Source organism: Pleurodeles waltl, chromosome 8 (genome assembly GCF_031143425.1).
Source record: "Pleurodeles waltl isolate 20211129_DDA chromosome 8, aPleWal1.hap1.20221129, whole genome shotgun sequence".
Classification (NCBI taxonomy): Eukaryota; Metazoa; Chordata; class Amphibia; order Caudata; family Salamandridae; genus Pleurodeles; species Pleurodeles waltl.
Window position 1 is genome coordinate 82,394,986 of NC_090447.1, and position 12,978 is coordinate 82,407,963.

The 12,978-nt window shown below is 45.7% G+C and overlaps 1 protein-coding gene across 4 annotated transcripts in view; it reads left to right on the forward strand.

The window, feature by feature from the left end:
- The window catches only part of LOC138249738 (beta-arrestin-1), a 702,383-nt gene that overhangs the window by 188,731 nt on the left and 500,674 nt on the right, over nt 1-12,978 (forward strand). For 2 of the 4 annotated variants that reach the window (XM_069203794.1, XM_069203795.1), the window contains exon 1: nt 9,413-9,920. The exons of the other annotated variants lie outside the window; for them this stretch is intronic. In XM_069203794.1, coding sequence (XP_069059895.1) covers nt 9,715-9,920 — 206 coding nt within the window. In that variant the 5' untranslated portion in view covers nt 9,413-9,714. Of the gene's footprint in view, nt 1-9,412; nt 9,921-12,978 lie in introns of those variants that run through there. 4 annotated transcript variants of the gene reach the window in all.

The following is a 12,978-nucleotide window of genomic DNA, read 5'->3' on the forward strand; positions in this document are numbered from 1 at the left end:
GTCAAGGGTGGGATTGGAGTTTGGTTCCCCTCTTTCCAAAGTCAGCAGATGTAGAAATTAGACCACATCACATCCCTTACTTAATACTGGAAAATTAATTGTGCAAAGTATTTGAGCACAACTTGCATTAACGGCCTTCTAGAATCACTAGAGGCATGCACATAAGCTTGTGTTTACCGTTGCTCACGTTTTAGGTTAGGATAGGTACAGATGTCTTCCAGAGCTTGAGCCTGCAGCACACATTGTACAGACAGAAGGAGAATTGGTCAGCCACCTTAGACAATCTACTTCTACGTCTCACTTGAGGCTGCATATAGGTGCTGTTGCTTGCGACTATTGTTTCTAAAAAAAAAAAAAAAAACACCTCCTAGAAGGGGCCTTTGGCCCGCCCATTACTTACCATTGGTTGTCATTCATTGTCACTCTTAAAATTCTTTCTTTTCATTGGTGAGCGCGTCAGCTTCACCTAGACTCCTTTTTTTGTTGTTTTCTTCCGTAGAGCATGGATACAGTTCTTGACTAGTGATCTTCCATGTTGCTTACGCTTGGATTGTGGTACTTTTTTATTTGTGAGTTTGTAATGTTTGTTTGTATGTTCATATAACACACTTCTAATCTGCTTTGTCTCATTTGTTAGCTGCTTTTGTACCCCTTTCTTTTTCCTTTTTTGTCTTGGGCCCGCAGCTTCTCTCGTTCGTTGTTTGCTTTCCACATTTTTCAAAACTTCACTTTCCAGTAACCTGCTTTTCTCTGCTCACTATTTTCCGTGCTGCATGAGAAGACAATTTAATACATTTAGGGCCATATGTAAGAACACAGAATGGGTAAAAACCTTTGCTACATATGGCCCTTAATGAAGTTACATTTTTCAGCAATCGCTAAAAGTATGTTTGCTTAGTACGCTTCTTTGTTTCGGTCGAATTCGTGTAATGCCGCTTTCCTACCCAATTTAGAAAACCCAAGGTAAGTTCCATGTTTTTACGTTGTTTCAGCTGGTGATATTGGCACTTGCCTCAATGCATGAGTATGTGTGCTGTTAGTAGCTCACAGGTTGCACGCCTTAATAAAAAGTCATACCACACTCTTACCATAATATACTATACAATAACAGGCCATGACATACACACCATACACACTATACAAGAAGCAATGCCAACACACCATGTCATACGATAACAAACCATACCATATCATATCATACTATACAATTACAGGCCATACCATACCATGCTATAGTATACTATACTGTACAATGACAATTGCAGGCCATACCATATCATAGTGTCCAATCAATTTACCCTCACCCCCTTTACCTCTCCCCAACCCTAGGCCCTCAAGTCACCCTCGCTTCCCTGTACCTTTATCCACCCTTCATCCCCCTTTACCTGGACACACACTTGAGCCCTCAAGTCATCCTCACCTGACTTTACGTCTACCCACCCCTGATCCATCAAGCCACCCTCCTCTCTCTTTACCTCTACCCACCCCTGAGCCAGTAAGTCACCCTCAGCCCTTTACCTTTACTGGGCTCTCAAGTCACCTACACCTCCCTTTACCTCTATCCACCCCTGATCCATCCAGTGACTCTCCCCTCCCTTTACCTCTACCTACCCCCAAGACCCCAGACACCCTCCCCCCCCCTTTACCTCTACCCACCTCTGACCCCTTAGGTCACCCTCACCTCCCTTCACCTCTATCCACCCCTAAGCCCTCAGGTCACCCTCACCTTCCTTTACCTCTACCCACCCCTGACCCCTCAGGTCACCGTCACCTTCCTTTGCCTCTATCAGCCCTGAGCCATAAAGTCGCCCTCATCTCCCTTCACCTCTACCTACGCCTGAGCCCTGAAATCACCCTCATCTCCCTTCACCTCTACCCACCCCTGACCCCTCAGGTCACCCTCACCTTCCTTTACCTCTACCCACCCAGAACTTTCAAGTCATCCTCACTTCTCCATCCCAAACCCTCTAGTCACCCTCACCTTCCTTTACCTCTACCGACCCCTGAACCCTTAGGTCACCATCACCTTCCTTCACCTCTATCAGCCCTGATCCATCCAGTGACCCTCCCCTCCCTTTACCTCTACCCACCCCTGAGCCCCCAAGACACCCTCCCCTCCCTTCACCTCTATCCACCCCTGAACCCTCAGGTCACCCTCACCTTCCTTCACCTCTACCCACCCCTGAACCCTGAGGTAACCCTCACCTTCCTTTACCTTTACCCACCCCTGATCCATCCAGTGGCCCTCCCATCCCTTTACCTCTACCCACCCCTGAGCCCCCAAGATACCCTACCCCTCCCTTCACCTCTATCCACCCCTGGGCCCTCAGGTCACCCTCACCTTCCTTTACCTCTATCCACCCCTAAGCCCTCAGGTCACCCTCACCTCCCTTCACCTCTACCCACCCTTGATCTATCTAGTGACCCTCCCCTTCCTTTACCTCTATCTACCCCGGAGCCCTCAAGATACCCTTGCCTTCCTTTACCTCTACCCACCCCTGATCTATCCAGTGACCCTTTCCTCCCTTTACCTCTACCCACCCCTGAGCCCTCAGGTCACCCTCAACTTCCTTTACCTTTACCCACCCCTGATCTATCCAGTGACCCTCTCCTCCCTATACCTCTACCCACCCCTGGGCCCCCAAGACACCCTCACCTCCCTTCACCTCTATCCACCCCTGAACCCTCAGGTCACCCTTACCTCCCTTCACCTCTATCCACCCCTGAACCCTCGGGTCACCCTCACCTCCCTTCACCTCTATCCACCCCTGAACCCTCAGGTCACCCTCACCTCCCTTCACCTCTATCCACCCCTGAACCCTCAGGTCATCCTCACCTTCCTTTACCTCTGCCCACCCAGAAACTTCAAGTCATCCTCACTTCCCCACCCCAAACCCTCTAGTCAGCCTCACCTCCCTTCACCTCTACCCTCCCTGGAACCGTAAAGTCACCCTTAGCTTCCTTTTACTCTACCCATCCCTAAACCATAAAATCACTGTAATTTAAATAGCATAACAAGTAACATAAAAAGCATGTTATTTAAAAAAATAGTTACCTGCATTGTAAAGTGCTGCGAGTTAAAAGTACAAATATTTGCCTGCATGCTACTTACCTGCGTGGTAAAGGTTCTATGTTGTAAAGACTGCAAGGTAAAGGCTGTTTCCCTCTCAGGCAGGACACAAATGTTTTGGGGGCACTGTTGATTGTTTTAAGCCCTTCAGCTGTTTTCATCAGTTTTCTTCATCCATTTTTTTCTTTTTAAGTGTAATTCACATTATGCTTCCACCCATCACAGAATACAACATGAGACAATGGATCAGCATTAACTCTCTTCACTGTGAATGATGGAAGTTTGCCTGTACACATGCGCACATCATCCTAAGAAGTCGTTCATTTCAGTCCCAAGGCGTGTGGCCCAATCTCTGCTTTCATTTATTCTTTCTTGTCCTGTTTTTTGCTTTGCGGTAGGTTATTTTAACATATTTTATTGCTAACATATGCATGTTACCTTTTTATTACCGGCATTTTTTACTTCATTCTTTTGAATGCCTAGTGCACATGTTTGCAAAATATAAAACATAAAAGAATGACCACAGGCTTGCCAAGGCCAGACCTGTTGGCTTTCCCATTGCTTCTATACATGTTAGTGCACATGGAAAATATGTGCATGCATGCCAGAGAGAAAATAAAGACTGGGATTTGCAAAATATGGAACCGGGTGCACAGCTTCTCGTTTCCCCTACTTAGCATGCACGTGGCACGAAACCAGACATGGCTGTTCGAATGAACAGAGCACCGCAAAGCAGCTAGCAACTTCAGCGCCTTGAGACCCTCATGGGTGATTTGCTGCGCCTTATTAATCCTGATTGATCGATGGGCATAAAGATAAAAGGAAAATGAATGGTTCGCATGGTAGCTTGCAGCCCGTTGTTCAACAGTAGGTTGCTGTAAGAAACTTCTACACTCAAGGTCTCAACCATCTTCGAAACCTTCAGACACACTATGCCACACTCTGCCGCAGCATTAACTGTTGATTGCAAAATTGCTGGCTCTTGCATGCCATCCACTTACCTGTCTACAGACATCATCTTTAAACAAGCATTGGCAAAGCCTATAGGTCTGGCGTTGGCCGATGTCTTAGTGGCATAGTGTGTGCAAAAACTAATTATTGGGAAAGTAGCCAGGCCATTATCAATCTAAAAAATTACATTAGCTAAAGGCAAAAATATTTTTGGATTCAAAAAAGCACACATTACCCTAGTATGTACTGACAATGAAGGGGACTACTTTGTGTGGGGATGTGCTCCCTGTGAAAAGAAAGCCTGCTGTAACTCAAAGTGAAGTTTTCTAACCCACTGCCCCATGATGCATACTGTAGTGGCTAGAACAAAAATGTGACTGACACAAAAACAGACTAATAAAGAAATTCTGACTGGAAACACCTGTCAGTAACTGTGTTATACACACGGTTTTGGTAAAATCCAAAGGCCTTGGCTAACACCAGACCTAAAAAAAGGCAATCAGTTTGGCGCTAGCTGCCATCTGCTTGCTAATGCTTTTTTGTTATATTTTTGTAAACCTTTCTCACAAATAGATACAGAGGCTTGCAAAGACAGATAAATAGAGAAGCGTGTAATAACAGACAGAGAAGCTTGTAATGACAGATAGAGAAGCTTGCTAAGACAGACAGAGACATCTGTAAGGACAGATAAATAGTGAGAGTTGAATTGATAGATAGTGTTGCAAAGATTGATAGTGTTGCAAATACAGACACATAGGGTTGCATAGGTAGATAGATAGATAGATAGATAGATAGATAGATAGATGCAGGACTTACAGACTAAATTGGTTTAGAAATATATTAACATACAGGAACACTGAAAGCAAACTAGAAAGCTAGAAGCCAAACATAGAAACTAAATTGGTTCACAAATACATCTGTAGGCCTCAATTAGAATACATACCAGCTTTACATACGGGAGTGCAGTTAAAAATGCACTTCATTGCATGCATAATAAAAAATGACAACTTCAACAACAGTCCCAAATGGACACAGTGTATTCTACTTTAAAACAGCAGCAATTAGTTAAACAAAGGCCATTAAAGCAGCAGCAATCAGTTAAACAAAGGCCACTCCAAAAGGAATTTACAACACCATTAGCAGGAAATGGGAACTGATAACGCTAGAATGAGCCTTCTGCAAGGAAGAGCTAGTAGAAAGCCTTGTTCTGTCACATCAGACAGTAAGCACAAAGCCAACACCAAAGTAATACATTTAAAAAAAAAAAAACATTGGCACTGAAGCAATCAAGGAGGACTCTTGTGCCTTTGGGCCCCTCAGCTTCTCATTCTGGTTCATCGAAGGAACCTCAATATGGCAATTGTGCATTGCCAAAGGCCCAGTTGGACTTCCAGTGCATGATCCTGAAGGCCCATGGGGACTGCAATGGCTGAACTAAAGGTCTGAGTGGAGCTGCAGCTGGTGAACTGTTGAAGGTAACTGCCAAATTACGGAAGGCCTAGTCTGGAGTGTATCTCTGGAACAGTCAGCCGGGACATGGGTTACAATTGCTGATCATGGAGGACTTTTTCAGGACTGTGATGTCCGAGCTACACACTGCACCTGCTTTGGCTTGGTCCGCGATCATAAAGGCCCCAGCAGCACTGGACCCAGAGCAGCAACCACAAAAAGATGGCTGGATGGATAGGCTGAGCAACATAGCCCTTACCTGGCCAAGAGACTGCAAGAGGCTTTCCTCTCCAAGGAGGAGAACACCTTGCAGTGCAGGGTGATAGTGTAAAGGACTTGTGAGACTCGTCTACCAGTCAAGAGGGTAAAACAAACAGACTGAGCGCATCTTGTTATCTGTTGGTGATTGATAATGCACCTGAGCGGAATTCACGCTACTGATTTAGAGCTTGGTGAAGGGGTTACTCCATCACAACGGTGATGGATATCCCGTCCGCCGAAATATCCCATAGGATATATTGGGATTTATATTTCGGCAGACAGGATAATCTTCACTGTTGTAATGGAGTAACCCTTCTGCCATCACGCCTTTAGATCAACACTTGGCTGGACATGCACCATATTGGGTTGATTGGTTGACAGTGGATCTGACCTCCCCAAGAAGCCTTTGAATGCTTACCCATGCTATCTCGAGAGCCAATTGTGGAAGAGGTTGTACTTAGCCCAGTTTGTAGAGACATAGTAGAATGGGCCCAAGGACATAAGTGACAAAGGACCTTATCCCCACATGGTTGAGGCTCAGTAGGTCCTGCTTGCTCCATGGTCTTCTGAACGTGGTCCGACACTCACATCTATGGGGACAGCACTTTGGCACTCCTCTATGCCAGTCACAGTCACTAGGAACCCGGAGTTGCTAAACTCAGAATGTTCACTCTGCCACACTTACATGCTGTGGGGAAGGTACTTCATTCTCACCTTCTTCACCATATCCTGCATTTTCTCTCCTTTCCTGGCAGAGTTGTGACTGTCAGTGCATTTGTATCTTATAGACTGGACTTTATGAACATCATATAATTGGGGCTCTCATAGAAAGACATACATCTGCAAAGCACCGAGAACACAGGAGTGGGACTGTTCCCCAATCTGACAAAATTTCAAGTGTTTCCCCTTGATTAAGCTCTTTGCAGGTCCTTCCAGCGTAACTAAGGGTAATTTTAAATCTCTCTTTATTGGCATTGTTATTATTATTGCTAACTATGACTTACCTAGTGCACAGTCCCCCATTAGTATGGCATCAGAGAGCTCTTTAGTAGTCTAAGCAGTGCTTAATTTGTGCTTGTTGTTTCCGGTGCCACTTATTTTTGAGGGCCGGGGCTTATTCTTCTGCCTCTAGCATTTGCTGCGAGCAAAAGACACAAATGGGAAAGACAGAGGAAGGGAAAAACGAAAAAGCGTCACAAAGAGAGAAAGTAGAAAGCTGCAAGAGTGAGCTGAAGGGGCAGGGAGTGGCTTTATATGGATTGAAGAGGCCCGAGATGGCTTCGGGATTATGCTGCCTCAGTATTCTGTGTTCACACATTTAATTGCAGCAGCCGCACGTTTGAGGAGGGCTTTGTTCACCGGCACATCATTTTTATTTACAAATTAAGCACTGAGTCTAAAGTATGACTTTCAAAATATTTCCATTGCAAACTTGAATCAGATTTGATTTTCAGGAGGTGAGTGGTCAAGTTTTACTGAGTATTAAGAGTTTTAGAGGAGGTGACGGGAGGACTATCCATACATATTACATATTTAGTCATCAGTTCATTCCATATTGCTGCTGTGATAAGTGTTTCTTACATATCAGGCTGTAACCAGGATCAGACCTTTGTTCCAGAGGAACAAATTTCATCTGTTCCAACCACAGCAAGATCTCAGATTCACGATGATGACTCTTTGCTTTTGCCCACTTTCACTTTTAGAAGCACAGTGGGTTTTTCGGTCTTGCTGAATGCACCCTGGAACCAGTGCTTAATTTGTGAAAGAATGAGTGCCGGTGCCCAAAGCTCTGCCCAGAATCCTTTGGTCAGCGCAACTAAATATTGGTGTTCCTAATACCAAGGCTGTGTACTCTTTATTCCACCTTGTGCCTCTTTAATCCACTACCCAACACTCCCTGCCCCTTCATCTAACTCCTGCAGGTTCGTACTCTCTCTCTTCATGAATGTTTTTCCATCCACCGTCTTTCCATTTTCTTTGTTTTTCTCTCTTTTCCTATAAGGTAAATGTCTGATGCAGAAAAATAAGTGCCAGTCCCCAAAAATGAGTGCGGGCAGCCCCCATCAGCAACCACCGGCTCAAATAAAGCACTGCCTGGAACTCTCTGCCTGCCACCCCATGCCTAGAAAATGGCAAACTCACATCTGACAATCTGTGTACATGCATCTAGCAATCCATGGCCATCTCCCCTGCCTTCCACTTTGTGCAGTACCAAGATGCCTTCAATAGGTTGGCATGTGCTTTACAGGAAATTATATCAACTTATTTCTCTTTCCACATTTTGTTGGTTGTTCATTTTTCAGTATGCTAATCTGAAGTTTTCTGGACTTTCTTTCTGATTGTATGTCTTTTCACTTGTCTTTTACTATCTGCTATGTCTGCCTTTGTCCAGGTCTTTTCAAGTGTCCATACTTTGTGTATAGATATTTCCAAATATCTTTGTGTCGGTATATGTCTTTATGAGTTTATATCCCTAAAGCCCTTTTTATCTCGTTGTTGGGCTCAGTTTTCCTCTGGGATTATCCTTGTCTGTCCATGTGTATCCCTGTGGCTACTCGTTCTTAAGAGTTTATCAGTATGTTAATTTATGTCGTGTCTGTGAAAATGTAAAGGAGGCCCAAAAATGTTAGAGCAAGTGTAGTAATGAACACAGATTCTGACACCCATTACTACAGTATAAACTCCAAACCTGTGATCTCCTGCACCACCTCGCTCTTGGATGGTCACTCCTGACATTATGGGCCACTCCTACGAGATAGTTCCTTGGTGGAGCTGAAATGCCGGTGTTCATGCCTAATGCACTTGAAAAAACAGAATGGCATGTACCATAAGAGCATATGTGCAGAGAGTGGCATGCTATCTGCTGCCACTGTCGAAGGAGAGGAGGGCAGCATGACCCCCCCCCCCCGAGCCGAGGCCTTCCCCACACTCAACAATGATGATAACACCGTGCACTGCTGCCAGGTATCTTTCTTTTCTTCCTTCCGACTGTCTGTCCATTCATCTTTGTCCTTCCTTTCACATATGCGCCATCTCTCTGTTAGTCCATTATATTTTCACGCTGTCTGCCCATGCATCTATCTTCCCAGCTGTCCAACTGTCTGTCCATCTGTGCTCCTGCATATCTATCTATCTATCTATCTATCTATCTATCTATCTATCTATCTATCTATCTATCTATCTATGCCTTTTCTATTTTGTGGCATCTGTCCTTGTCAGTCTACATGTCTGTCCATCTATCTGGTGATGCATTAGTCCACCTAATGTATATCTATCTATCTATCTATCTATCTATCTATCTATCTATCTATCTATCTATCTATCTATCTATCTATCTATCTATTTGTGGCATTTGTCCTTGTCAGTACTACATACACGTCTGACCCTCTAAGTGCCGGCCCATCTCTCCAGCAACACTATCTATCTATCTATCTATCTATCTATCTATCTATCTATCTATCTATCTATCTATCTATCTATCTATCTAACTATCTATCTGCCATTTGTATTTTGTGGATCTTTCCTTGCCAGTCGTGCCTACCTACATGTCTGTCTCTCTATCCAGCTATCTACCTGCCCTGGCTGGCCACCTCATCTACCCATCTATGCACCTACCTTGCATCACCAAAGGGCTGATAATTAATGCTGCTGCCGCAGCTCGCGCCCCTCCCCTCCCCCTCTCCATTTCCCAGCCTCATCTATATGTGCTGCTACACACAGCACCGTGCAGTGCAGACATCTCGCCCAGACCGGGGCTGCAGGGATTTGTCATGCAGGTCCCGTGCCTGCCGAGCGCAGCAGACGGAGGCGAGCAGGGGCGCGGACCAATCAGGCTGGCGGGAGAGGCGTCCAGAAGATGCTGAGCCTCCACAGCGCCTGGATGCAGGCCGGCCGCCGCGGGATGCCTCTGCTTCCCTATTGATGGGCAGCCTCGGTTCCTGCGCACCAGCACGCGGCCGCGGGGGCACACGCCGGGCGCCTGGATGGTGTCCTGCAAGCGCCTGGGTAGCGGACTAGTTTGGAAGGATGCGAATGCACTCTGCCAAGCGTACTCTGCCGGGACAGACGTCGCCCCCTTAGGGAGGCGAGCCGAGGATCTGGAGCTGCGCGCGCCGGGAGGCAGCCGGGAGGACCTGGTGGGCGCGCGCCGGCGGTGCGGCAGGCCCTTCCCTATGGAGAACATATCCCTGTGAGTGAGTATGCGCGAGGCGCCCTGCCTCGCGCCGGCCGCTTTGCATTGTCCTCCGCAGAAGGTGCGGAGCGGGGATCTGCTGCAGTGCATTGGTGGAGGGCAGGAAATGCTTTTGCAGTAATGAGTATTATGCATTTTTCATGGGTTGCTGGTGAGTGAGGGGAGGAAATCTGCGCATTCAAGCGGGGAGTGCTGTGGGACTCCATCCCCGGATTAACGCAACTCACCGGAGTTGAGAGAGCGCGCGCCCACGTCATGCGCAAAGTACTGAGCTGCTGGGGCGGCGAGCGGGGTGGCTGTTTGTCCTTCTTTCTGTTTACGAGTCCTCCAAAGACATCGTCAGACATCCAGGGATGTGACAGACGTCAGTCACGATTGCCACCCAATTCCACAACAGATCCTTAGTCAGTTTCTTATTGACGATGAAGTATTTACCGAACAGTAGGCCATAACTATGTGCACAGAGGACTTGTTATGTAATAGATACGGATGAAATACTTCAGTTTACTTAGCAGTCAATTATGTTGCAGCAGCTAAAGAGAACTTTAGTGGCATTTATTGCAGGCCTCTGACTTTGTTAGAGGACGGAGAGAGCTTTGCTGAGGCACTGACTCCACCTGTGTAGGCATGTGCCCCATGAAGTGTGCTTGTGTCGGTGGTACAGCTGCTGGTAGGGCCAAAATGGCTACGGTGTGGTCCAGTGGGAGTGTAGTAAGGGCGATGGGGCCCAGTCCTTTCAACTGAACAAGTGTGATGGAGTCTTTTTTGGAGTGAGTAGCCAAATGTTTTTTTTTTTTTTTTAAAGGCAGTTTGTAGTTCCTTCTGTAATCAGTTAAACCTTCATAGGTGGCAACAACTTCTTTCAGAATGCTGCAAAATATACACGTAATAATTCTTCCTATTTGTATTTTCCTCCTGAACGTTGTTGGCCAGATCAGGGAGCCCAGTGCTATCTCATAGCACAGAGGGGGCCAACCAGCACCCTCGGAATGCGCGCTGTCTGATAGCGCGCATTCCGAGGGTGCTGGGCAGAAAGGCCCCTGCACTGCCCATGCCATTGTTCTCTACCAACCTTTTCATGGTGGGGAAACCGCCATGAAAAGGCTGGCGGAGAACAAGGTTGTAATCAGGAGGGTGGCACTGAGTTCAGTGCCCCCCTGGCTGATTGCAACCAGGATCACCGTTACCCCGTCTGGATCATGGATCCTGGTGGAGACGAAGGTCTGTTGGTGGGTCCGCCCACCTAACTCATTATGTGGCGGTCAGACCGCCATAGCCGCGGCAGTTCAACAGCCACCGTGAGGCTGGCAGTCTTGTGACCGCCAGCCTCGTAATGAGGCCCTACGTCTTTAGTAGTTGTCTAAAATGACCTTGTATATAGGATTCATATGAGTATATTGCATTGTGCCATTCATTGCAACCATTGCGGTGCTAGTCTGGAAAGGACTGGGTGTGCATCAAAGAATCCATGCCGTATCACCACTGCCTTACTATAGTTTCAACCCATTGATGTGGGAGAACCTGTGGGCATCCTAAGTATCTTTACTTCAGTGAAGTAGTTTACTTCATTGGTCTTTTTCAGCACCATGAAATGTCTGGGCCATTTGTCCTGTAGGGTCCTGAACTCAAGAGCTCAACAGTTCAAACCTGTCATCCTTGTTTTTAATGTGCCAGTATGACTTACTCATTTTCAAGCAATTTTGGGGCTGCTACAGATCTGTGGTATTTTTCTACGCTTCCTTGGGCATGTGTGAAATGAAGGCTAGCACATAGTTCATAATGCCATGTTAGTGTTTGCTCAGATTGACGTGCCACTATATCTTCACAATACTAATGCAAGCGCTCACAGCATTTCTATACAGAAGCTAAAAAATGACTAATCTCCTATGTGGTCTCTACCTATTGGCACACAAAAGTAAGGCAGAATAATAGCTCACGTCCTCCTTGTGCCATCTCCCTGCTGACCTACCATGCCTTTCATTGCCTTGCTGAACGTCTTCAAAAGCACATTGGCAGTGGATCAAAGCAGCATGTAACTTTGATGCCGTTCCTAACTCATCCCACATGGCTTTCATGAAAGTTAACATGACGCGTGTTCCTGTGTTAAGTAATGGTACTTTGCTCTCTGAGAGGCAAAGCCTCGGTGTGTCTGGTCCAGGATGGAGAGGTTCACTTAGGTCTTTTTAGCGTTATGAGATCTGACAGTACAGAGGTATCTGGAAAGCATTTGTCAGTCCTCCAGTCATTTCATTGACTTAGGGGTGTCGGGCAGGAATGGGAAAGTTCTTTTATGCTGCCACCTGTCAGGGGCCAGGAAGAAGGGCTGATTAGACTGCAGTGAGTCCTAGTGACTTCAAGGTGAATCTCATCCGCCTCATCTGACATGACCTTTAATAGGGCATCAATAGTCTTTTAGAATCTGCATGTTGACATTCTCTTTGATCTGTCTGGCCCAATGATTAATACTGTAGCAGGGATAAAAGCTGAAATTATTACATTTAAAGTGGAGCCATACGGTAAAGTCTGCTAAGAGTGGGCTGAGATATTGGGCATGGAACATTTGTTCCTGAACTCAACAATGTGAGCCTTAATATTAAAGTCTGCAGTCAAATAACTTGATCATGGCATGGTTGTTGCTGGACAACATCACCACAGCATCAACATTTTCTAAATCATCAAAATCTTCTGTAGGTCTTCATTAAATACGGACGGTCAGTATGTATCTATGATTATTTTTCTGATCAGACTATCCATAAAATCTTGTTTTCTCTCCTTAGACTAACCATAACATCTTTGTGTGTGTGTGTTTGGTCTTATTCATATTCTTGTGTAGCAGGTAAATAATAGGGAACTCCTAGGGTAAACCACATGTGTCAATTTTATATGTTTTACTACATTAGATTGGAAGAATTTAGGAAAAAGCATTTTCCAAAATATGGACTCGGTTGGGAAATAGAACATGAGGCTGACATACAGCAATGTGTAAATCAATAATAAATGTCTATAGGTTAATCTATACTCACATTTTTTACTTATTTAAATGATTTGTGCAGAT